The sequence below is a fragment of the Psittacula echo genome (assembly GCF_963264785.1).
Source record: "Psittacula echo genome assembly, chromosome: 1".
Lineage (NCBI taxonomy): Eukaryota > Metazoa > Chordata > Aves > Psittaciformes > Psittacidae > Psittacula > Psittacula echo.
In genome coordinates, this window is record NC_137735.1 from 108,669,328 (window position 1) to 108,694,343 (window position 25,016).

Sequence of the window (25,016 nt, forward strand, 5' to 3'; positions counted from 1 at the left end):
CATGCTTATAGAGATGTATCATGTGCTTCTGTAAAGTAACTAGCATTTTCATAAGGTTGCAGCAGAAGACTGAAGTCTTACTGGCCAGCACAGGAATCACCTGAGATAATGGGCAGATTCCAGTAACTTGTTTTAAGAAACAGAAAATAATCCTATCTGAAGGCAAATGGATGGAGCTGCAGTACAGAAGAGCCAGACTGAAAAAGGTCTTGACCAGTGGTAGTGTGTGTCTAAGCAGTGCACTGGGGATACAGCTAAGCAGGTTACTGTTCATCAGAAAAGCAAGAGGCTTACCTGCACTTCAGGAACAACATCTGGCACTCTCTTATTAACAGAACTGTATCAATGAACAACAGTTACTTCAACATTCTAGAAAACTGCTTCATTTGAAAGGGGAACATTTGTCTAACAACCTCTAACGGCCACATGCAGATTCAGCTTTGTAACAGGCAACTGTAAACACAGTTCTTGCTGTTGTCACCTGGCCCCGCAATCATCCACACCTTATTCTGAACTGCGTTTGTGCATCTCTGCTCTTTCCTGGTCATTACTGTCTGGATACTCTGTAAGATCCAAAGTCAGGACTCGACTGAACATAATGTCATCGTGCTAAAAGGAGGAAAGATCATACAATTGAAAACACTTCTGTCATTCGAAATAAGCATTTCATAAATTACTGTGAGATGCAATAACAAGCTTGAGTTACCAAAATGATCTTTTCATCGAGCCACTTATTTCTGAACATAGAGTAGTTGAAATATACATGACTCACTGGAGTAACACTTAAAGTGTAAACCAGTACTTCAACAAACCCCAGTGTGTATTATTTAACAAAAGTTGGTAATAATTAATTGTTACCTCTGGACACACTCCAATCAATGCGTCTGCTTTGGAATAAAACTCTTCCTTTAGAGAAATAACTATCATTTGTAACTGCTCATGTGCCTGCTCTCTAATGAAACTTGATACCTTTGGGAAGAAGCCAAATATTTCAGTAAGTTAGTTCTGGCAGACTTAAACCATGCTGTAATTAGGGAATGATGAGGGAAGAACTAAACTACATTAGCTCTAGAATTCAGTAACTCAGTTAGGAAGCAGGATAAAATGAGAAATAAAACAGTCTTACGACAGACACTTTGCATGTTCCTAAGACAACCCCTCACATTTGCTTTGCGAAAATGCTCAATAATCATTCACTTCAATGAGTAAAGGTACAGAAAAAGGCTAGTATCAATGCAAAATATTGCACTTAACAGAATGACAAAGAAAGATGGAAATTCCTGAACAAGGAAAAAAGTGTGAAAAGATTGTTATTGGCAGTATACTGCGGTCCTCAAAATGCATTAGTTCACTGCAGACAGCATAATTTTTTTCAATTGCCTGCAAAATAAAGGGACAAACATGAACTGATAAATTGGTGACTGAGTAAGGCAGTGCCCCACAATATAAATTAAATGCTGAATGAAGGAAAACCTGTACATTTTTAATGCAACTTTTGCCTGCACTGTTATATCGATGTGATATGGAAGTCATTTTCTTAATGGAAGCACTGCCTTTAAGGAGTTACATAATTCGCATTCATTTTACAGTGCAATTACAAGTAAATTATTGGAGATCTGCTTCAACATAAACTGTAAGAAGGGACAGAAAAAGACTTGGGAAGTTGTGAATGCCCCATCCCTGGCAGTGTTCAAAACCAGGCTGGATGGGGCTTTGAGCCACCTGTGGCAGGGGGGTTGTAACTGAATGATGTTCAATGTCCTTTCCAACCCAAACCAGTCTGTGATTCTGTGATTCATAAAACCTGGATACCAGTGAGTATTAGCAACATATATACCATGCATCCTTTTTGCTCACTTGCAGTATTTAATTCCTCTGTCTGAAGGCTCTGGTACTTTCCACTAACAACCGCATCTCAGAGATAAGGAACAAGATATGAAAGACTCCAGGTGCAGGGAAACATTAAGTTAATTATACCTGCAGGTCACGGCAATTTTGCTTTTGCTCATTTTGCAATTTAAAACACTTTTCACACATGCTCAAATAATAATGTGACTCCCCTTATATGAATCCCTAGATAAACACTGACGCCAATTCAAGGAATTTTCTAGGAAACAGATGTTCTGTCAACATCTTCCTGCATTTCAAGGGCAGCTGCTCTCCAAGCACATTACACATTACCACCTGTATCGCATCCTGTTGATGGGAAAAGAGCAGCTCTATTTGTCATTCTGCCCCAGACTCTCTGCACTGCACCCAGCCAGGGCAGAGCAGGCAGGCAGAGGACTGCAGAAGGGCAATAATCCAAGCACCACCCAGGGTGATGCAGGTGGTGTGCTGCAGCCTCATGGCAGATGAGCGGCTCTGGCCAGGATGATCACAAAACAGGCAAAAGCACAATTCAACCTGAAAGCAGGAAGCAGATTAGCTGGGCCCCAAAGGACTCAATGAAAGGCCTAATACAGACAGTACTAAGGCAATTTCAGGGTTAACCCTGATATGTAATATAATCCAAGTTTAACTGCTCTTTGGCCATGAAGTATTATTTATAGATGATACATTTCTAAATATACATTAGACCAGAACTTAAAATACTTAAAACTTTCTGCATTGATGTTCTTTATTTTCTTGGATATACATCTTATAAACATACAACTTGCCAATTTACTGTTTCTGTTCTATCATGATGTTTTGTTGCAGTGACTAGGTGTTAGCAAAAAGGGGAAGAGAAATTAAGAGGAGGACAGAAAGGTATTTTAATCAAGCAAGAATTCATGTGGCCAAACCAATGGAAGTGATAGCCCTCAATTGTTTTTAATGTGTAGTTGGCCAATTAGATAAGAGCAATACTCCAGTGATAGAATGACTCGATTCCAACAGGCACATACACTCTAATACTTCTTAGAGGCCCTAAAAATTCCAACTGAACCAATCCACCAGCACTTCACCAGTGACCTTCCTGTCAGACTGTACCACACATGGCACAACATGGCATGCCTTCAGACTCCTGACCAATTTTTCACAACTTCAAAGCTTGGGAACTAAGTACACACTTAGATTTATGAATTTAAATCTAGCCCTACTCTAAACCCAATATATTTTAAAACAGGTTAAGACAGCGTAACCAATCTCTTTATACCAAACTATAATGAAAAGTAGCCATTCTTATACAAAAGGATAGCACTATATTGTTGATAGAAAGATAAAGTAAAAGGGACCAACTCACTTTATCGATGTTTGTGTTATCCAGGGCAGCATCTATCTCATCTAAAATAAAGAAAGGTGCTGGCCGAAAACTGTAGAAAACAAGACAGTAGTTTGCATTTAGATGCAAAAATGTTAATGAACATTCTAAGCACTTTACAGATTTCCCTTACTTTATCATAACATTTTGGTAAGAAGTAATGACAAGAAAAGAATAAGGACTTTAATAATGTCTGACCACGCTATTAGCAGATTTTTTTTCCAACAGGTTTGTAAGTAAAACACTCTCTATCTTCCTGCCACTTACTTAGCCACATACCTGGGTAAGAGCCTAGTATTACTTTTACCTGTGTATAGCAAACACAAGAGCCAGGGCTGCCACAGATTTTTCACCTCCTGACAAGCTATCCATTGGCATAAAGCGTTTTCCTGGAGCCACACAGTTAAAGCCAATGCCTTCCAGGTAAGGCTCCTCAGGATTTTCAGGACTAAGGAATGCCTGGAAACACAGGTATTTCATTATTAATAATGACAGCTATACAATTATTAAGATGGGTATTTTTTAGGTTTTTAAATACTGATTGAGGTAGTGTTGGAACTACCAGTACGACAGTTAGCTTCAATTGTAGGAAACCCCTGTTCATCTAGACTGAAGAGCAGCATTATAAAATTCCCCAGTGAATATGCCTTTTTCAATGAACCATGAGGCAGGAGGCTGATTAACAAGACCACCTTGGGAGCAACACCACATATCTGTTATTTACAAACTCTCAACTACTAAATAAGCTCGATTTTATCACCTTTCATACAAATGCTTTAATTTTTTAATTACTAAAAATTCAGACTTCCAAAAGAGTTTTCTTTTTTGTTTGGAAGTAAATGTACTTCCACAATTGCACTTTTTTTGTGAAAATTAGTTTTACAAAATCTTCCTTTGAGGTAGAGAAAGATTTTAATATAGGTAGGCTTTCTCTCCTCTTTGTATCCTTGTTCCTAGGTTCAAAAACTAAAAGCATTATCTTAAAAGAATGGCCATTTTAGGAAACCATTAAAAAGGATGATGGATAAGCCTGCTGCTACATGGTTTATGTTTCCTATTTAACAGAATAAACAAGAAAATAATTCAGTATCTTTCCTTCTGCACAAGTGGATACAGATAAAATTTCCGTAAGTGACACTCAATTCAAATGGCTCTTCTCATATTTACAGTGGAAGAAAAACAAAACAAAACACTACACGTACTTCAATTTGAAACAATTTCTGTGGTAAATAGTGCTGGAAGCAAGATACAGTGCTCGCAGGATCTTTGTTTTGTTTGAGGTACACTTATTTTTCTCTCTTTCTCTGCTGAGAGAATGCCTATCATTGTAATAACACTGCTTTTCAGGCTGTAAGCATGTCAAATATCTTGCAACGCAGCTCCCAGTTCTGTGCCACTAGACCTATCTATGCAAGAGGAAGTTTTCAGATGTATGGACACTACTAACAAAAATCATCTTATAGCTTACTAGGGTATATATATTTTTGCTCATCAAGATATGAAAGGAAATTTCTCTCTCCAAGACATTTCTCTCTCCACAGAAGAGGAATGGAAGAGAACTGGTATCGAACCCAGGAATGAATCTGTCTATGTGCAATTTCTTAGGCTGTAGTTTCTTTTGAATTACTCCTAACACACAATGTGCTGATGAAATAAATTCTACTGAGCAATATATTCTGTGCATGAATGCTCTGAGTCCAGAATCTCTGGAAGTTAACTTAATCGATCAAAGCTTCTCCTTTGTAGACTGGACAGTAAATCATTATTAATAAATGTTATTAATATATTAAGAAATATTAAAGGCAATTTGCTGTTAATAGTTATTAAGGTTGCTTAAAAAGCATCTGTTCAAGGTGCAACCTAGGCCACCTCCTCTGATGGCAAAAATCAGAACTAATCCTTTCTTTAGCTAACCAGAGCACACAGAGCAATCACTTCTCTCCCAGTGCAATCAGACCAGCTTCCTTCAGCTGCTATGTTTGTATCTAGTAGGCAGTTTTAGCTTTCCAGCTAATCACAGAATAATCTCTTGACCAGGCTGCCACTATGGCTCAACTCAAGGCACAGCATCCCAAACCTCAGAAAGCAAGCACCCAACTAATTATTTTTGGCAATGCATCTGGAAAATGCTCGTAGTTTCAGAGTGATGCAAAGCCCAGATCTGACAGATGTTCAGTCCAGGGGAGAAGGTATGTGCCCAGTCATCAGGAAGAAGGAAATGCTTTATTATCCTGTCCAACCTACATGCAGAAAGGATATACTTAAAGATACTCAAGATGTTCACTGAGTATCTGACAGGAGAACACAAAATCTGGTTGTCGTGGTTTAAGTGCAGTCAGTAACCCACGCAGTCCGCTTGCTCACTTCCCCCGCTTCCCCCCCCACACCCCCCTGCTCCCAGGGAGAAGGGGAGAAGAATCGAAAGAATGTAACTCCCACGGGTTGAGATAACAGAAGTCCAGTAACTAAGGTATAACACAAACCACTACTGCTACCACCAATAATAATAATGATACGGGAAATAACAATGGAAGAGAATATAATACCACCTGTCGATACCCAGCCCGACCAAGCAGCGAACTAGCCCTTCCAGGTAACTCCCAGTTACATCCTGGGCATGATGTGCTGTAGTATGGAATATCTCTTTGGCTAGTTTGCGTCAGGTATCCTATTTCCGCTTCCTCCCGGCTTCCCCTCCTCCCTGGCAGAGCATGAGACTCGGAAAGTCCTTGGTCAGACTAAACATTTGAGCAGTAACTAAAAACATTGGTGTTATCAGTGCTGTTCCCAGGCTGAAAGTCAAAAAACACAGCACCAGCTACTAAGAAGAAGAAAAAAAATGATTGCTACTGCTGAACCCAGGACACTGGTTTAAGACAGAAAAGAGTTCAAGCCTGAGTTTTTAAACATTCAACCACCTACATGATTTGACGTAACCAAAACATTTGGGAGTTTCCCCTTTATTTCCAGCAGTAATACTGGAACACTTGCAAAGATAAAAAAGATAAAGCATTCACAACTTTTTAAACTATTTAAGTAGGGTATAAGGAGCTTCAAATGCAGCTATTACCTATTCCTCCTCTGACCTGAAAATTCGTATGTCTGTATTTGTGTAATTTTCTTCTTCAGGACTGAAACCGTCTCTGGAAACCATAAGTGTTGCTAATTCTCTTATTCTAGACAGCAAAATATCAAGTAGGCTTTTAAGCCAAGCCCATGACACACCTGAGCACTACTGTTCCTACAAAGTTTCTTGTAGATCTCATCGATAGCTACAGAGGCGTGCTCGAAGCACCGGCTGAATAGCTCGTATCTCCTTTTTTTCACTTGTTCAAATTCTTGCTTGCAAGTTCTAGCTTCCTTCCTGCTGGTCTCAAAAGCTACGAAAAAGGATTACTGAAATTACTCCACAGTAAGCCTCTGAGCAAATACACAGAATAAATATATGTTGTGCACCATAGTAAGCATCAAAGAAAATACTTATTGCAGAAAAATATTCTAATGCAGATAGAAGATACCAACATTCTGAGTTTCCTTCCAGATTTCAAATGGAGCCTCCAAAAACTGAACAGCTGGGATGTATTCAATCTGTTTTATGTCTGGAGCAATGAACAAAATTCTTCTCCCAATTCCTTCTGTAAGCTGGGCAGCCTTAAGCAGCACCAGCATTTGCTTTTTGCAGCTTTAGAACTCCTTGGTTTTCTTAATATGTAATGTCTGCAGTGCTCTTTGAGGGGAAACAGTAACTGCAACAATGCTCATATCTGACTTCTGGACAACATGTATGTGTTCCTTCAATGATTTAAGAAAAAATTAAATAATTTTATGATTAAAGTGAGTACTATTTAGAAAATAAGTAAAAATATTTTATGTCATTTAGCAAACAAAATACCTTTCCAATCATTCAAACTGTATTTCAATAAACTACTGCAGAGTTAAGAGTATGTTAATAAATAGTTTACATATAATGACAACTAAGGATGAACACTTGAGCATAAAAGATATCTTAATATCTGAAAGAAGAAAAGGCAGCAGGACCAACCCTGGAAAGAGGAATTTCAGTTAGGGTGAAAACTCTCATAGGTTAATGAGAAAGACTCAGCATTACCATCTATTGATTCTTGGAACTTGTCCCGAGCTATCTGTAGTTTCTCTACTGCTCTCAGGTTTGGAGCAGCTGTCTTCATTAAAGTACTCTCTTTAGATTTTATTTCCTGCTGCATCTGTTTCAGATGATCCTGTATATCTTTATCAGAGTCTAGGTCCTAACGGAAAAAAGTAAAAATGCCAAAGCAGTAAAATCTGCTTTTATGCCAAGAAGTTTCAACATACACAGCAAGCACCCACGGTTTCTGGAAGAATTCCCCCTCCCACTCAATAGCTTTAACTAAAAACCACAATAAACACAAAACTCCAATCCGAGCCTTAGTTCTCAGAATAAATTTACAAGGTCTTAAGTATTGTTCCACAAAGACCTTTAGAAACAGACACAAATTCCCATCAGCATAGAAGTCTGGGTTAAAATACAACACAGGAGGAGGATTAGCTGGCTTCATTGAGAACCTGTCTTCAAACAAATTCCAGTGGTGACAGATTCTTCCCTTCCTCTGTAACCAGCCTCTGACACAAATAGAGTGTTGGAACTTAAATGCGGAAGGTAAAGGAGGAAGAAAAATCAGAGTTATATTTACTATCTATCCATTCTATTTTTTATGGTTTAGAAAAGCTTTAAATTAAATTTAGTTATACGGGAAATTGACCTATCCAGAAATCCCATGCAATTTGTACTATGTACGATTGCAAAAGCAAAACACAAATACACATGTACTTAAGCTTAACAGTGGTTTTAGTAACAGTGATTTAGGGACTAGGTTGAAGAAATAAATAATTTCAACAAATAAAGTATTTTAAATAAAAATTCTATCTCTAGTAACTTCAAAGAAAGAGACTACCTTCAGGTCTTCTGGTAGGCTGCTGTAGTCGATCTGAATTGCCTCTTCCCTTTCATAGATACTGGATGTAGTCTGAGTGTCTTCTGTTTCAGGTCCTAGCTATAAATAGGAAGGACATTCCAGCTGAGAAATATGACAGTTAAATTTTAAACCATTAAAGCAATACATTAAAAGGGTATAAAACAAGGAGACAGTGGTAACATGAGGTAAACTTATTCCATAGCTCCTCCCCTAGCCAAAATGGACTTAACAGTTATCTGAGTCTAATTAAAAACCATACCTTTTAAATGAAGATGAAATCATCTGCTAATTTATTTCAGTCTGAAGCTTAGAGGAAAGCAGCAGTAATTTATTTGTAATGCATTTAGAGCAATGTGCATACTTTAACTCTTCTGATTGGAAAGGTTTACATTTCCATGATAATTCAAGCCCCTTTAAGTAAAGGCTCTGAAGTGTGTAAGTCAAGGCATTTCTGAGTTGGCTTCAGAAGCAATGAGTAGCATCAATTCTGTACAGCATAAGCAGAATATCTCCTGGACAGTGTACACTTGGATTTCAAGCAACTGCTTTCCCTTGAATGGAACACGTGCTGCCTGTTGTTGTCAGTCCCTTTCCCACCAAGATTCTTTCTCAGAACCAAATCTCAGTGGTTTTCTCAGGGGTATTCATTAAGAATCTAAGTTGTTATTCCTACTGCCCATCTGCTCAGTTTCATCTTTTCCTTACTGATTAGCATCAAGAGCTGAGCTGCCTACATACTCTGGTGATTAGCAGTCCTTTCCCTTCAGAGACTGCCCATCTCTCTGCATTCATTTTGTCTTCTGACCCACTCATTCACACCTATCCTTCAGAAAAGCTACTTGTCTAAGGAGTGGTATCAGCAAGACTCCTTCCAAATTCACAGACTAGCTACAAGTCCTTCAAAACCCATAGCTATTCTATTTTGAAACAATGGGGAAAGTTTAACTTCCCCTCACAGAAGATATGCTGGAAAATGAGGGAAGACTGAGAAAAATAACAACGGTCAATCCCCTGATGGCAGAACATTTCTATTTTAGCCTACCCCCCCAACTGCTGTGAATATTTATAGCTACTGAAGACAAATGGACAATTTTAGACAGCATTTATATTATGGATGATTAATGAAAGATTATGTCAATTCATGTACATGCCATATTTATTTACATTTCTGAAGTGACTCCCGTGTGTCCCTTTACATATGTTTATCTCAACTCCTTCATATTGATTTTCTTTTACCACAGCAATTTTACATATTTCACAGAAACACATTTCAAGCACAAGTAAAAAATACTTGCAACAATATTTCTGTCTACAAAAATAAAAAAAATAATAAATCCTTCTCCTGAATGGGTAAGGCCTAATCACATGAAAATAATATTACTGTCCAAGATAAACAGTCCTGTAAGGAAAGATAAGTATCTCTAAATTCAAGACTGTATAATTGCTCGTCCATGATATCCATCTTTTATAAACATTTTATGTACCTCAACTTCACTGATCTCATCCAGTAATCCAGATAGCAACTTTATTTTCAAGTCCTGCACCTTGCATTCGAGAAGCATATTATGTCGTTTCAATCTTTTCTCTTCCAGAGCAGTTTCTATAGTTGTAGCTTCTTTTTGTAATTTTGTAGCTTCTCTATATAGACAAAAGATACAAAACAATTAAAGAGCAGAAGCCAGTAACATCCACAGCCATATAGCATGAAAAACAGTTACCGAGTTTCCTCCATAATTCCATCAAACATAAAGGAAAACTGTACTTCTTCCATCCCCTTCATTCTCCAAAATCACTCAAGAGACACCTGGGAACCACAAGCTATTCCTGCAGGCAAAGTTAATACTCTGCTGTTCTGTATTAGCTTTAACTATTGCAAGGTAAATGCTAGTAGCACAGACTTAGTTTCAGCATATTGCCAAATTCTCACTACAGGATGTTCAAATATCCACCTTTCCTAACTGCAAAAGAACTCTCTTTTGTTCAGCTCTGCTGAACATGCATGGAAATTTGACCCTTTAAAAATTTAATCAAGTATCTTTTATCATTACCCTGCTTGAAATACATAACTCTTTGCAATTAATTCCTTCAAAAGCATCAAGTTGCTAAGTAAGGCAGAGACACAACAGCCTTATTTTGTGAAAATTACACACTATAAAATTAATTACTAGGTACATAATCTGCAAGCTTGTGTAAAATTCCGGAAGTTTCCCTAGCCATACTGTACCAACATGTCTGTTTTTAAACACAGGCTCCTGATTAAGTGGCATTAAACACATCAATAATAAAGCACTTGATTTAAAAAAACAGTAAGGACAAAACAGTGACCTAAAATTAGTATTAGTTTAAGGTATCCAGCACTTGAAAGGCCTGGAGAAAATGAGAACGCTGAAACGGACCAAAAAAAAGATAGTTTCTCAGTAACTGAACCAACCATACCACTCAAAGAAAACCATGAAACTACCAGTAAACTTAATATGCCGTCCCCACCAAGTTGTAAGCTACTTATCGGAAGTCACTACATATTTATCAGAAATCACAATGAGACCTAACATGAGGTAGATAATAAGATAATGTTCTTCTGTACATTTAATGGGATGGTTCTCATTAAATAATCTCATTCACACCACTTTTGGGAACCAAATGCTGAATCAGAAACTCTCTTTAACTAATGCATACTGAAAATGCAAATTACCATGTCTCTAATGAATCTTTCACAAGAAAACAGAACAAGAGAAATTGAAACATCTGATCACTACAACTCTTCTAAATATTACCACATTTATCATTTTCCTAGGAGTAGAATTAGCAATTACCTATTAAGAGTTAATAATGTCTTTCTGAACTCTTCAACTTCATTTTGGGCTTTTGTAACCTCGGATTTATGAGCACTTAATCTATCCTTAAATTGTTGCCGCTCCTCCGCAATTTCATTCACTGTTTTTAGAAGCTTTTCTTCATCCTGCATAGAAATATTTACAATTTTAACCTTTCACCAAAAGATCTTGATATGGAGCTTTTATTATACAGAAAGAGTGAGTTACAGTTCAAACCTGTTAAAATACATTCAAATGTGTTACAGCACAAAATCTGAAAGGTCTGGGAAAACTGCCTGTCTTATATATAGGAATATCCAGATGTTTTGTATACATAGGCACAGCGAGCTCCGGATTTGTGACTGTACTAGACTAAACAATGCAGCCATCAAACAAGGCAGGGATCCTAGGATGCCTGAAATCTGTAGGCTATTCCTTTTTCCTTAGTCTTTTATACCTGCAAGAAGGATCCTACCTGCTGTACATCTACAATGTATTTAGCAACATCTAAGGTAACCTGAAATCTGAAATCCTTTAAAAAGTATTGTTGATTAAAGAGAAATCCCGAGGTAACCTGAAGAGAACAAAAATCTGTGGAGGTATTCTACAAGGGTCTTCCCCTATATAACCTAAACTGCTAGAAATTAGGTGCTAGAATATGGTAAACCTAATGCCACATGCATGAAGACATGGTCCTAGAGACTATGAGACTAGCTAAGAGACTAGTATTATGGCAATCTAATCAAGACGTAACTGCTCTTGCAGTATCCAAACAAAGTACCTTCAGAATTTAATACCAATAATCCTTCTCCAGGACAAAACCATCTGAATTTGTTCAAAGTCATATTTCAGAAGAATTATGCACACAGGCATGAAGTCAGACATGTTTTTGTGCATGACTAAGGGTCTATTGTTTTTCCTCTGTATCAGAAATACGGTATCTTCTAATGTTAAAATATATACAGTTCAAATGATGCATGTGGGGGTTTTTGCCCACTTTGGGGGAGTTTTACATTTCACTTTTCTTTATTCAAAGCACTATTACACATCTTTTCTCCTTCACTTTCCAGTGCACCACAAGCAACATCAACATAACAAAAAATTACTTACAAGTAAAGAACACTATGAAGGAGGAATCCATACAAATTACTTTAACTAAAAATCTAAATTCGTTTTCACAGATTTATTTTAAGTCTATTAAGGCTGTGAAGCACCTTAAAAGATGCAAAGCACTGGACTTGTTTACTATTACTCCTAGAACCTTCTAAAGAATCTCAGCCACTGCTGCTAGTTTGATCTCTAGTCATATGCTGTGTTTTCATATAAACTAAGCACAGTGTAACACTGCATACTAGTAATTTGTAAGTACCCTAACATGACAGGTAATCCAAGGTTAATATGACAATATGCAACTGCATTTTTTCTAAATTTACAAAGTCAGCACTGAATTAAACCCTAGAAAAATTTCTCAATAGCATTAACTATGTTTATTCAAGATTATTAATTAAATGCTCTCTTTCCTTAGTCCCAGGTAGAGAAATGTACGTTACAGTTACCTTCTGTAGCCCCGTAATCTCAGCTTCATCTTTATGAACAGTCTCCCTCAACTTGCTGATGGTGTTTGTTAACTTTTGTAGATGATCACGGTTATATTCCAGCTGAATATTTAGTCTTGTCTTCTGATTTTCAAATTCCAGTCTAGTCAAAGTACAGTATTTCAAAACAACGCTTTCAAAACAGGCTGACAATTAAGTCTATTTAAAGTTATTATATGACAGATTTTCATTTTGACTATTTGGATAGCATTTTTGTATCTTCTATATGAACACAAAAATTTGCATGCATCTGAATCATTGATTCCATTATACCACATCCTGTGGATATATTGGAAGGTACAAAACCACAGTGATAAAAGTTAAAAAAAATACAATATACAGTATGGCCATGCTTAATATGGAAAGTGACACTAAAAGTTCAAGTATCTCAGTATGAATGATATACCTGTAAATAATGTAGGTATGAACTGGGCAAAAGCTACACTGATGCTGTGTATTTACCCAATGCCTGTGCTCCCTGCTCAGCCACTGCAAGCTTCCTGGTCAGCTGGCATGTATGTTTATCTGAGTATTGCAAGAAACCTATCTCAGTTAATAGATGGCAATTAAGAAGCATGAGACCAGAGTTTTTCAAGCCATGTTGAGCCTTGCTTGTTATCTCAATGGAGATCTGTATTTGCTTATAGGGGTACAACAGCAGAAACTTCTTCATGTTTTGCTGTGAGAAAGAACTGAAGGAAGCAGCTGTTTACAGAAAGGTCTCCTCTCAGCTCTTACTGTCTGCCTCTGAGCTTACCGAATGACTTACTACTGGTGCTGCATCTGTTGTTCAAGCAAAAGGGTTGGCCCAACACCAGCTCCAGGCTCTTTAAACCTGGGCAAGAAGGCAGCACCATAGCAGAGGTTTACAGGTCTAATGTTCGCAAGGTAGGGCACCAGCAAGGCCAATGCAGTGTAGCATAAGGGCGTGTAGTGATAGAACAGGGAGAATGGTTTTTAACTGAAAGAGTGTAGACTTAGATTAGACATTAGGAAGAAATTCTTCACTGTGAGAGTGGTGAGGCGCTGGTACAGGTTGCCCAGAAAAGCTGTGGCTGCCCTATCCCCGGCAGCATTCAAGGCCAAGTTGGACAGGGCTTTGAGCAACTTGCTCTAAAGGAAGCTGTCCCTGACCATGGCAGGCAGGTTGGAACTAGATGAACTTGAAGGTCCCTTCCAACCCAAACCATTCTGTGATTCTAAGATAATGCCATGTACAAATCTCCTCTTTTCACTGTTCTGTTACTAACTTCATACACTTCATCAGACTTCAGTTCTTGCATACATAAGTAAATGACCAAATCACTTCAGCCAGCAGGTGCTTTAACTGGAACTAAACGTACTGCATTACTACCTTACTGCAGCCCTAACCTAACACACATGCTTAGACTACTTTCTGAAAACCAGTCAGCGAATCTCTTAGCAGCTGAAGAGATAGCTGAAAACAAAATGGAGTTCAGTACTAGCCATTATGCTAGTCATGTAGAAAAAGCGTATTTCCTATGAATGAATGCACAAACTCTCATCTGCTTGCAAACACCTGTAGTACAAGGAAATAGTTCATTTTAACATTCTCATTCTTTAAAATATGAATTCGTTGTCCTGTGACATATGCCTGTCAGAGGGGAATACCAGCTGAGGTTGCCTGTGAGAAAATATCCTGCTTTCTTTAATAGTATGTTCTTCTACCAAATCACTTCATCTCACACCCAGTTCTCCCTTAAGCTTTTTGATACATGAGTGAGCCTCAACACCATCCCCAATTTGTGACAGAGCCATTTTTCTATGTAGGTTTTATTAAACTACCTTTTGCTTTATTTTCCTACAACAGTGCTACCAAACTAGCAAATGTTACTTTTCCAGGTTGTTGCAAACTATCACTGACTTTAACTGTCAGATAAACCCAAACCATTGCAGTGCAACTGCTCACTAATCCTTGCAGTGCTAATATAACCTTTTACAGTCTTTTAGGTTTTTGTGGTATTTCCTGTGACGGAGGGAATTTACCAGTGTGCCCAATCTAATACAAATAAATTTTTAAGATTTCAATTACAAATGCCACCTTTTCTTATCAATCTCCTCTTGTTGTCTCACACGTTCTTGTTCATACACACGAATATTTTCTATACCAATTTCTTCACAGAATTCCTGGAAAACAGAATCTTCAACCTTCAAGCAAAAAGAAATGGAGCAAAAATTTTTCATGCTGTCTTGCAACCAGTCAAACATCCAGACAATCACTTCAGTTTACTGTTTCTGTCAGTTCCCCATCCAATGAAGAAGAGAAAGCTGAATGGTATACAGGACACTAATCAGATACATCAGGTTTCTCAGTGTAGCTCAGCTCTTTGTTCCAGCCCTTTCAATGATTCATAAACATTAATTACTATGTTCCATTTATAGCAAGGCCACAGCAAAAGACCTGCTACAGAATCTCTTATTTCTTAACTATACAGCAAATACTAACAAAAGCTTTAGCCAAAACCAATCTTAAAATTCTAATGAAAGACTTCAGCAGGTAAAGAGCAGGTATAGTGTATATGGCAAGACTGAACAAAGAAACAGCAACAGCCTACAGCATTTGAAAGATAACCCAATGGACTGAACAAAATTTTAAGTTAACTTCAGAGGTCAAAACCCAAGTATTGTTTATACTGTTTTGATATGCAGGCTTGTTTAACCAGGTATCAAACAAGCATACAACAATCTTAAAACCAACACCAAAACGAAACAAAAAAACCCACAAAAAAACCCAAACAAAAAGCCAAAAAAAAAAAACCAAAAAAACCCCAAACCCACAACATCCAAAAAAGCCCCAAACTACCCAAAACACCCCTCCTTCCCCAAAACTTCTTCCTCCCCAAACAAAAACCCGAAAACCAGTGAAATAAGGAATTTCTTGATAATGATCATGCATACCTCAACCACTCTCTCAGAATAGTAAGAGTGCACAGAAAATAAAGCCCAGATATTGGCTACTTCCCAAGAGAGGAATCCTCACTCTGTGCTGCTCTTTATCTATTTTTCTAGTATACACTGGCGTAACAGGTCACCACCTAGACATGATATCCACAGAATTCAGAACAAAGCACTCTAGCAGTGCTGAGAACTGTTCTCAGCTCTAGAAAGCTGACACAGAGCTCTCTTCCTAATGGCATGAGCATGCCTGATCTATTCTGCATGTGAGTTACAGACCTGATGGATCTTCTTCCAATTAAAAGAGAGAGAGAGAGGATTTCCATTAAGACACTAAATGGGACCTGCTATGACTGCAGTGAGAATGCTTTTCAGGAGGACAGTCACATATGCAAGGACTGTCTAACTAGCGGATGTACTGACTACTGAGAGATCTGCAACTCTTCCGGGAGCTTACAGAGTTTAGCGTACATACATGCTGTTACAGATCCACATCAGCCAGGAAGACTTCATGCTAAAGGGAAGTTACAGTTTAGTCACACAATCATGATGCGTAAATATCTCTCCACAAAAGAAGAGGTCCTGTGACTACAGTTTCTTACAAACAATTTGGCTGTTAAGAGCCTGAGAAAGAATACACTGGTACCAAAATTTACCCCAAAACCTAGAGAGTAATTTGCTGGGATTTAATCTACAGTTGAAGCTTGCACTGAGACCTCTAAAGCTGTGAATTACAATTGCCTGCTCAGTACTACAAAGTGTAAATCATATTTATTAGCAGACCAGGAGAAGGTGGGGGAAAACCAACCAATTTCTTCAAACTCAAAAATTTTCTCCTATGTCAAATGAAATGAAATTAAAGTTTATACATTAAGCATATATATATATATTAAGCTTAATTTAATAATCTAATATTAAAGAAGTATATGATTTGGTTGGTTTGTGTTTGGCACATAACAGTCAAAGAATTTTGATTTTAAGGAAACTGATTTGCAAAGCTATGACACATATATACTATGATCCAACTGCACCTCTGTTCAGTTACCTTGGTAAGAAAGGCAAAGAATGCAGGAAGATTGTTGGAGTAACTTATAATCCTTGTCAACAAAGTTGTTTACAAAGTTAAAAGTTGCTCACTTTCTAAAAGCAGTAACAGAAAGAAGCTTCTGCAGTACAAAAGCATAAGCTGTCATGACTAGGACAGGAAGCATTACCTCATTAATTTTCTTCTGAAATTCTTCTATTTTTTCTTTTCTTTGTGCTACTCCTTCCTTCAGCATATCATGCTGAGACTCAATATTTACCAGTTCACTTTCCAGTTTTGATTTCTCCTAGATAAAAAGAAAGGAAAAAGATGGTAATTTTTCTTAATAGGATGGTCAACTTTCTGGAAAATAAGAGAAGGTTCTGTTCCAGAATAACTGTATTTTTTTGATTAAAAACACTGAATACTTTCTTCTATAATGCCACTTACCCACTATTATTGCCAATCTGCTTGCAACCATTACAGTTTTCATGAGCAGAAAAACAAGTTACCCAAGTATCATTTAAAGTGACTTACAGAATAAATGATAAACCAATCTTACCAGAAATTCAAATTTAAAACCTAAAAGAGAACAAGCCTCACGTAAATTACTTTGTAATCTTGGTGGAGGTTTTTTGTATTTTATTAATTCCTCAGTCGTAACTGCTGTATGCAAAACTTGAATACTACTTCCTTAAGTAGCTTTTTCTAATTCCTTTTATTTCACTAGTAATTACAGCTTAGGCAAAAAAATGTAATTATTAAACACAAAAATTACAAAGGCTTAGTACTATACCGTGTAGAGATTAGCAAGATGTTTCTTTTTAATAAGCTCTAATTCACTCTGTGAGTATTTAAGTCGTGTCTGCGTGCCATGGCACTGAGCATACAACTGCTTCAAGTCAGCCTCCTTACGCTTGATCTTCATTAAGTCCTAGAAAAATACTACAGTGTGAGAAAAAGCATTTGAAACAAACCATGACTTACTTGGAAATTACTCTTTTTCAGATTTATGCAGTACATAAAGCTAGCCTCACTGACATAGGCCCCATTCAAGGCAAATGCTGAGAGCATTGGTCATATTCGATACCAATTTTGTAACGGATTTATTTCTCAAAAGAAAGCAAACACTTCCAAATTCCTAAATTCCTGCTTTATCCCTCTTCCAAAATAACTCAAGTATGACAAATCATGTTACACTGACAGGTTTTGGTTTGTGCAAATATTTTTACATTGACAGCATCTAGCATCTTCACTAAAAGTTTTCAGGTATTCTGAACAACAGCTTTTTTTCCTTGAAGAAACTTTTCTCAGTGTTGCCCTCGCTCTCCACCTCTGTCATACATGAACCAACCCACTAGGAAAGAACAGAGACCCACAGTTGATTATTATTAACTAGAAGAGTATAAACAACTACTACGTCCTGTCTGTGTCTTCCAGAAGTTTTGAAAATTACCTTTTAGAAAATCATCTTCCCACAGCTGAATTAAATTATTTAAATCCTTTATGTTTTTTGCAGTTAAGTGTTTTTTAAGAGACCTACCTTTAGCTCATTAATCAAGCTATCTCTTCTTTCTTTCATTGCATTCATTTCTTTATCATCCCAGTATCTAGCTTTAAATCTTAAATCACTTGATCCTCCAGAAATCACTCCAGACTTCATAAATAAAGTTCCATCAAGAGCCACTGTCTGAAGACAAAAGAAAAATAAAATTAAAATCAAATACATCTGAATGCAAAGCAGCCAAAACATGCCATGAACTAGTGCCCCAGATATGGCGGTTAAGCAAGCATCAACCACATTTTAGTGGGACTCCAACATTCTTTCCTGTTCCAAACCTCCTAACATGAGACACATGAAGCTACAAAAAAAGTCTGCTGTTTCTTGGCACTAGTCACATTTTGGTGTCACTACTACTGATCAGAAAAGGAAATGAAATGGTATAATTTTCTTTTATTTAGGAAATTAATACGAGACATTTGTGTATACACTGACAACTTAGAAGGCTGTGTCTGGCTTAGTAGAGCAAACCAAGCAATGTGATAATGGAGTAAAGGAAAACAGCTCATCTGTAAACAGAAAGGAGAAATTTTAGTAAAGAACATAGGTGTTTTTGTGACTTGATTCCAAGTAAAAATTATTTCACTTAAGGCTGTTGTAATGAAGATTTTAAAAGGTTTACCAAGTACATAAAAGTTTTCTACAGACTATCTACAGCAACAGAGATAAGCATAAGAAGAAAGAAATGCAGGAAAAATAAGAGAAGCTTCAGCCCACACAACACTGTCTTCATCTACAACTAATACATTCTGTCAAAGATTTTAAATAATTTTTGAAAGGATTTCTTCATTAAAAAGCTAGCAAGATTAAGTTTGTATTGTTAAATCAAACAGTTTAAAGAACAGAATTACTCCTCCCTCTTTCTCCTCCTTTTCATTCTGAGGACCATACCAAGAAATGTACTTGGACACTATCTAATTTGCCTCCTTTTCCAAGGAAATCACTAAAACCTGCTATCATACAGAGGAAAACATAACCATGTGAAACATCTGGGGGGGCTTATTTATATGGGAATAGACTAGACAGCACAGTATAATTCTGCAATACTTTGTGGGATGTTTATAGAAGATTTATTTAAATGGCATCAAATACATAACTGCAGTGAAAAACATATGGAACAAAATTCAGCTTCTTACTTTCAACCTCACTGGTCCATCAAATGCTATTTGTTTTGCTTCTTTAACTGTTTCACAGACCAAGCCATTCCCACTCACAAACTGAATCACTTTTTTCAGTGGAGCAAATGGAGTTTGCACAACATCCACCATCATTTTAGCTCCTTTTATCTCTCTTAACTTTTCATTGATTGGTTTAACCTGTAAAGCAAGTAAGCAACATTTAGAATCCATGTTGTTACAGCAAAGCATGTCCAAATCTGAGTGGTCTGGGGACAGGATGTACAGATCAACAGAACATGGCTCTGTAAAACTAGATACAGATGTTGTTTTCATTTCTATGTATACTGTAGTCCTTAAATCTGTATAACTTATTTTGCTGTGCATGAAATGCAAGTACATGTAGAATGGAGAATAATATGAGTTAAAACATTTGTGAGAGAACAGCTGGAATGCACACAGCTCTGCCTGGGGAAGGATGATGAACTGAGAGCTCATAGGTAATGACTGAAGAAACATCTGGTAAAAATTGTAGTGGGTGTCTGCTACAGGCTGCCTATCAGGATCATAGAATCAGATTGGTTTGGGTTAGAAAGGACCTTCAAGATCATCTAGGTTCAACCCCCCTGCCACAGGCAGGGACACCTTTCATTTGACCAGGCTGCTCAACACCCCATTCATCCTGGCCTTGAACACTGCCAGGGATGGGGCAACCTGTGCCAGTGTCTCACCACCCTCATAGCGAAGAATTTTTTTCTTAATAGCTAATCTAAATCTCCCCTCTTGTCAGTTTAAAGCCATTCCCCCTTGTCCTGTCACCACATGCCCTTGTAAAAAGTCCCTCTCCAGACTTCTTCTAGGCTGTCTTTAGGCACTGAAAGTTGTTCTAAGGTCTCCCCAGAGCCTTCTCTACTCCAGGCTGAGTAAGCCCAACTCTTTCAGCCTGTCTTCACAGGAGGGGTGCTAAAGCCTTCAGGTCATCTTTGTGGCCCTCCTCTGGACTCTAAGAGCTCCACATCCTTCTTATGTTGAGGTACCCACAGTTGGACACAGGACTGCAGGTGGGGTCTCAGAAGAGAGATGTAGAATCATCTCCCTCCATCTGCTGGCCACACTCCTCTTCCTGCAGCCCAGCATAAAGTTGGTTTCTGGGCTGCAAGCATACACTGCCAGCTCACATTGAGTTTTTTATTGACCAACACCCCCAAGTCCTTCTTCTCAATCCAGTCCCTGCCCAGCCTGTTATTTGCGCTTGGAATGAGTAGAGTGGATGAGGCCTACAGGCAGTTAGAAGCAGTGTCATATCTGGTATCTAAAGAAACATATTAATATTTCTCAGTTGCATGGCTACTCAATAGTCTTTGAATGATCATAGCAAGTGAAAGAGGTGCCTAAGGACTGGAAAAAATTGTGTCACTTCTGTGTTCAAAAAAGGGCAAGAAAAAGGACCCAAGGAACTACAGGACAGTCAGCCTTACCTTGATCCCTGGGAAGATGATAGAGCATCTAACCCTAGGAACCATTTCCAACGTAACAAAAGTCTTGGAGGACTATTCAGCATGGATTCACCAAGTTGGTTACGCGTGACCAACCTGATGGCCTTCTGCGAAATGACTGGCCTGGTAGATGAGGGGAGAGCAGCAGATATTGTCTACTTAAACTTCAGTAAGTCTTTCAGCACCATCTCCTGCAAGATCGTCATAGAGAAGCTGATGGAATATGGACTGGCTGACAAACAGCGAGGTGGACTGAAAACTGGCTTGGACAGACAGATCCACAAGGTGGTAATTGGTGGCACAAAGTCCAGTCGGAGGCCAGTAACTTCCCACATCAGAACTAGGACCAATCTTGTTTAACATCTTCACTATCTGAATGATGAGGGAGAACTACATTTTGGCAAGTTTGCTGATGGCACAAAACTAGAGGGAATAGCTGATACACGAGGGGCTCAGGCAGCCACTCAGAGGGACCTCAGTAGGCTGGAGAAATGGGCCAACAGGAACCTCATGAAGTTCACCTCATAAGTGCTTTCCCCTAACACTTAAGCCTATTTTAGTTATGCTTAAATGAGCCAAGATCAAGATTTACAAGTGTATTAACTTGCTGACAACAGGAGGAAAAAAAAAAGAAAAAAAAAAAGGTACTTACATCGAGGTAATCCAGAGCAAGAAAAGTTTCAGGTTCAGCTCGTTCTTGTTTTAGGAAGCGAATGCAATCTTTTGCTGTTTTTTCAGTGGCAACAACAATAGCAGTCATATATTTGCTGAATACCTTGGTAACAGCAAGCTGGTACTTCTTATGAATAGGATGACACAGGTCGAGCAGTCTTCCAAACTGAAGATACGGAGAAATATTGGTATATTACTTTAGATATCAAATAATATTTCTGCATGCAAGATGCTGAAGTAGTAAAACATGTTACACATCTACGAGCTGCACTCTCTTACAATAGCTGTATATCAGAAAAAACAGAAATTGTAGTAGTCATCAATCCAAATTGCAAAGTATGCCTTCAAATCTGAAGGGAGACTTTTAACTTTTTTCCCCAAGATTAACATTACGCATCTCAATGTTTTACTCAACTTAGCATAAGTGTGACAGAGTGACAATAGCAAAGTCAGCCAAGTTTCTTTTTTGGAGAGGAAGTGAAGTATCTAACATACAATAAGATCTTTGAATGACAATAAGGTCTTAAATAAATAGAGCTATTAGCTGGAAAATGGTGCCAACAGAGGCACTGTCCCAGTTTCAATCCAAAAAAGAAGCATCTTCTTTCTTTAGAAGCATGAAAAGAATAAGAACTGCTTTTCTTTTACTACATAGTCCAAAGAATCAAACCTGTTTTGCCATATATTGATATACCACTGCCACAGATAGAACGATTTAGTTCTTTGCTGTACATGCTCTCACTAAAGGTCTTTTGTTCCATTTCTGTAATTATAGGTATAGTTGAACTTTCCCTGAATAATTAAAGGTACTAACCCACATTCTGAATATTTTAACATATAAATTCACGCAATAACATTTGATTTTTCAGACATTCGAAACTATACAGAGGATCTACATGCTTTCAGACACAGGCATTTAAGTCCAGCTGGAATGCCACATTTACATGAAAACATTTGTCTGAGCTGTAGATAGAAACATTCAAGTAGATGGGCTGACAGCCCAAATGAATCTGTAACAATCGCAATCTTACAATTAAAACTACCAATGTAGGAATGCCATTCTGAAACTTAAATTGCAAAAAACTGTCATCAGCTACAAAAGTCACTTTATTCATCAGAAAAATCCATGAAAATGCACAGGTCACTCATACATGAGGAATCACAGAACTGCATGGCTGTTTCAGTACCTGGAACATTCACCAGCCATTACAAGATTGTTTTATCAGAACGGAAGCTTTAAAATGGACATAAAATCTAAGTATTTAAAAGCAGTATGTCATTTTTCACCAATGAAATTCAGAAAACAGACACCAAGATTTCCTCCAGTTCTGCCTAAGTATTTAGTTCTGTACACCTGAGCCTAAGGAGCAGCTCAGAAAAAACTGTCACCTTATGTGCTGGTGTTGGGAAAACTATTGCAGGAACAAGGGTAACTGAAGCAAGTATTGTTAAGACTTTCTGTAATGCGACAGTTTACGTAACCAATTTTACTCACCTATTTTTTACATATTAGAAACCATCATATCTGTAAGTACTTTTAAATTTCCAGCTCCTGAAGGAAAAATAAGAGAACATTCTAAATACCAGCGGTCCTTTAAGCCAGCAAGGTACCAACAGTTTGATCCAGTTCTTTTCAAATAGGGTACAATGCAAAAAGTGAGCAAAAAGACACATATCAAAATCGTATTTTTTGAACATCTCATTAACATGGATTAAAAGATTCTGAATAACAGCTGAAAAGTTTTGTTGTTCTTTGCTCCTTGATCTTTTGTAAAACCTCAGAATCTGGCAAGTGTCTGATCCTGTTGTTTTTTTCAAGAGGTTAAGGATTTGCTTTTCAGCTCTGAAAAGAACTGGATCAGACTGCTGACACCTTGCTGGTTTAAAGGAGAGCTGGTGTTCAGAATATTCTCTTTCATTTTCACTTATGTTCTTATGGCAGCACTAGGAAGCAGATATGTCACCTTTAAAACAGGAAAAGGTGGGACCTTCCCAGCTTGTACAGCTCAACTATATATATCAAAAAGGATTGCTTATACTAAGACATACTCAGAGACCAACTATTCAATTGATTAATTAAAAAAATTCTTATTTAGGATAGCTTCCAACATTGGAGGAAATATTTTTAAGTGCCAATAAAAAGGTGTAAATATGCCTCACAATCAGTGTCTGCTCACGATTCAATAAAATCAATACACAGAACACTTAATGGCATCACTAAGGACTAATTTAAGTAAAATATGGTAACTGATAAGCAAAGACAGACCATTAGGTAAAAATAAAAATTTCATGCACCTAAGTAACATTGTCCTTTGGAAGAAGCATTCCTTCAGGAATAAATGGTCTCTCAGATAACCCTCCAATTCATTTGTCCAAAATAAGTCAGTCAAAAATATGTTTGAAGACAGAAGAATATAAAACCAGAAAGAAAAAAGAAACAAACGGCACAAAAATCACACAAGAGATCAAAATTATTCTTTGATGAAATCAGTAATACATTCTGGTAATTGTGAAAAATAATGACAGTTTATGCTGCTATTCTTTCAGCAATACCATTTCACCAAGTACAGTCAAGCAAGCATAAAGTTTAAAAGAATATTCATGACAGTCTCATTTACTCTAGCTGCTTATTCAATCTAAGGCAGAATTCTCAAATCTTAATTCTAAAATAAGGCTTTAAATGAGGCCATTCAATTACCACAGAATCCGGATATAGTCTTTTGAGACTTTCCAGGATCTCTGCTCTCATTTGCTGACGCCTTCCTTCATGGTAATCCATTCTGGCATTCTGCAGTTCACCAACTACTTTGTTCAATTCTTCATTCACTTCAGCCATTCGTATTTTTGCATTTTCAATTTCCTTAGTTAGTACTTCCTCTTGCTGCTTTTTTTCTGCTAATGATTCACTTCGAAAGGAAGCAAAAAAAGGAAAACAATTTACTATTTCATTCATACAAGCTTTTAGGTTATGAAAGTAAAGGCATTCTATGGTCATAAACTACAAAAATCATTAAAGACCTGAAGTATCTGTATGAAGTTATTATACAAGTTGCGTTCTGAAGTATAACCTATTTTTAAGGTTTCAAAATTGAGTTCAAGTGAGAGTTTTTGCCTTTGTAACACGCAACCATATTGTTTTATCCTCCATCAATAAAGGGTCTGGTATTGGAAAAATCAGAAGGATTGAGAATTCTCATGCAAAATTATTACTCACCTTACACACTTGCCAAAATCACTAAGGCTCTACTGCACTCTACTACAAGTACTTAATTAAAATAATTTTACATCACATCAATCACAATGGGTCTGCTGCTCTGAGTCCATGACAGAACTTCGTTCAGTACACAGACAGCATTAAGCCAAAGCACACATTAGAGATGCACAGAAAAAGATCGGTTGGGGAAGAAAAAACATCTCTGCAGATCACTTACTCTGACCTCCTGCACAAAACACAGGCCACCATCAAAATTCACCAGGTTGCTCAGACAGTAAAAATGAAGTCAAAGGCAAGACCCAGGAAGTGAGACCTGAGCTGCTAATATGCAACATAAATACTAATGCTTTCCAGAGCAGCACCACTACAGTATTACCCTGCCCTCTTACTCAG

General features: G+C 37.5%; 1 protein-coding gene across 1 annotated transcript in view; it reads right to left on the bottom strand.

Moving 5' to 3' along the window:
* Positions 1 to 504: 504 nt before the first annotated feature.
* Positions 505 to 25,016, bottom strand: part of SMC1B (structural maintenance of chromosomes 1B) — a gene marked incomplete at both ends in the record, with an annotated part of 34,288 nt that continues 9,776 nt past the window's right edge. The window contains 17 exons of the mRNA XM_080609823.1: positions 505 to 609; positions 859 to 969; positions 3,227 to 3,296; positions 3,552 to 3,703; positions 6,470 to 6,624; positions 7,353 to 7,509; positions 8,197 to 8,295; positions 9,702 to 9,855; positions 11,031 to 11,176; positions 12,587 to 12,728; positions 14,688 to 14,794; positions 16,756 to 16,872; positions 17,362 to 17,499; positions 18,109 to 18,255; positions 19,263 to 19,442; positions 21,390 to 21,575; positions 24,108 to 24,315. Coding sequence (XP_080465949.1) covers positions 505 to 609; positions 859 to 969; positions 3,227 to 3,296; positions 3,552 to 3,703; positions 6,470 to 6,624; positions 7,353 to 7,509; positions 8,197 to 8,295; positions 9,702 to 9,855; positions 11,031 to 11,176; positions 12,587 to 12,728; positions 14,688 to 14,794; positions 16,756 to 16,872; positions 17,362 to 17,499; positions 18,109 to 18,255; positions 19,263 to 19,442; positions 21,390 to 21,575; positions 24,108 to 24,315 — 2,374 coding nt within the window. The remainder of the gene's footprint in view (positions 610 to 858; positions 970 to 3,226; positions 3,297 to 3,551; positions 3,704 to 6,469; positions 6,625 to 7,352; positions 7,510 to 8,196; positions 8,296 to 9,701; positions 9,856 to 11,030; positions 11,177 to 12,586; positions 12,729 to 14,687; positions 14,795 to 16,755; positions 16,873 to 17,361; positions 17,500 to 18,108; positions 18,256 to 19,262; positions 19,443 to 21,389; positions 21,576 to 24,107; positions 24,316 to 25,016) is intronic.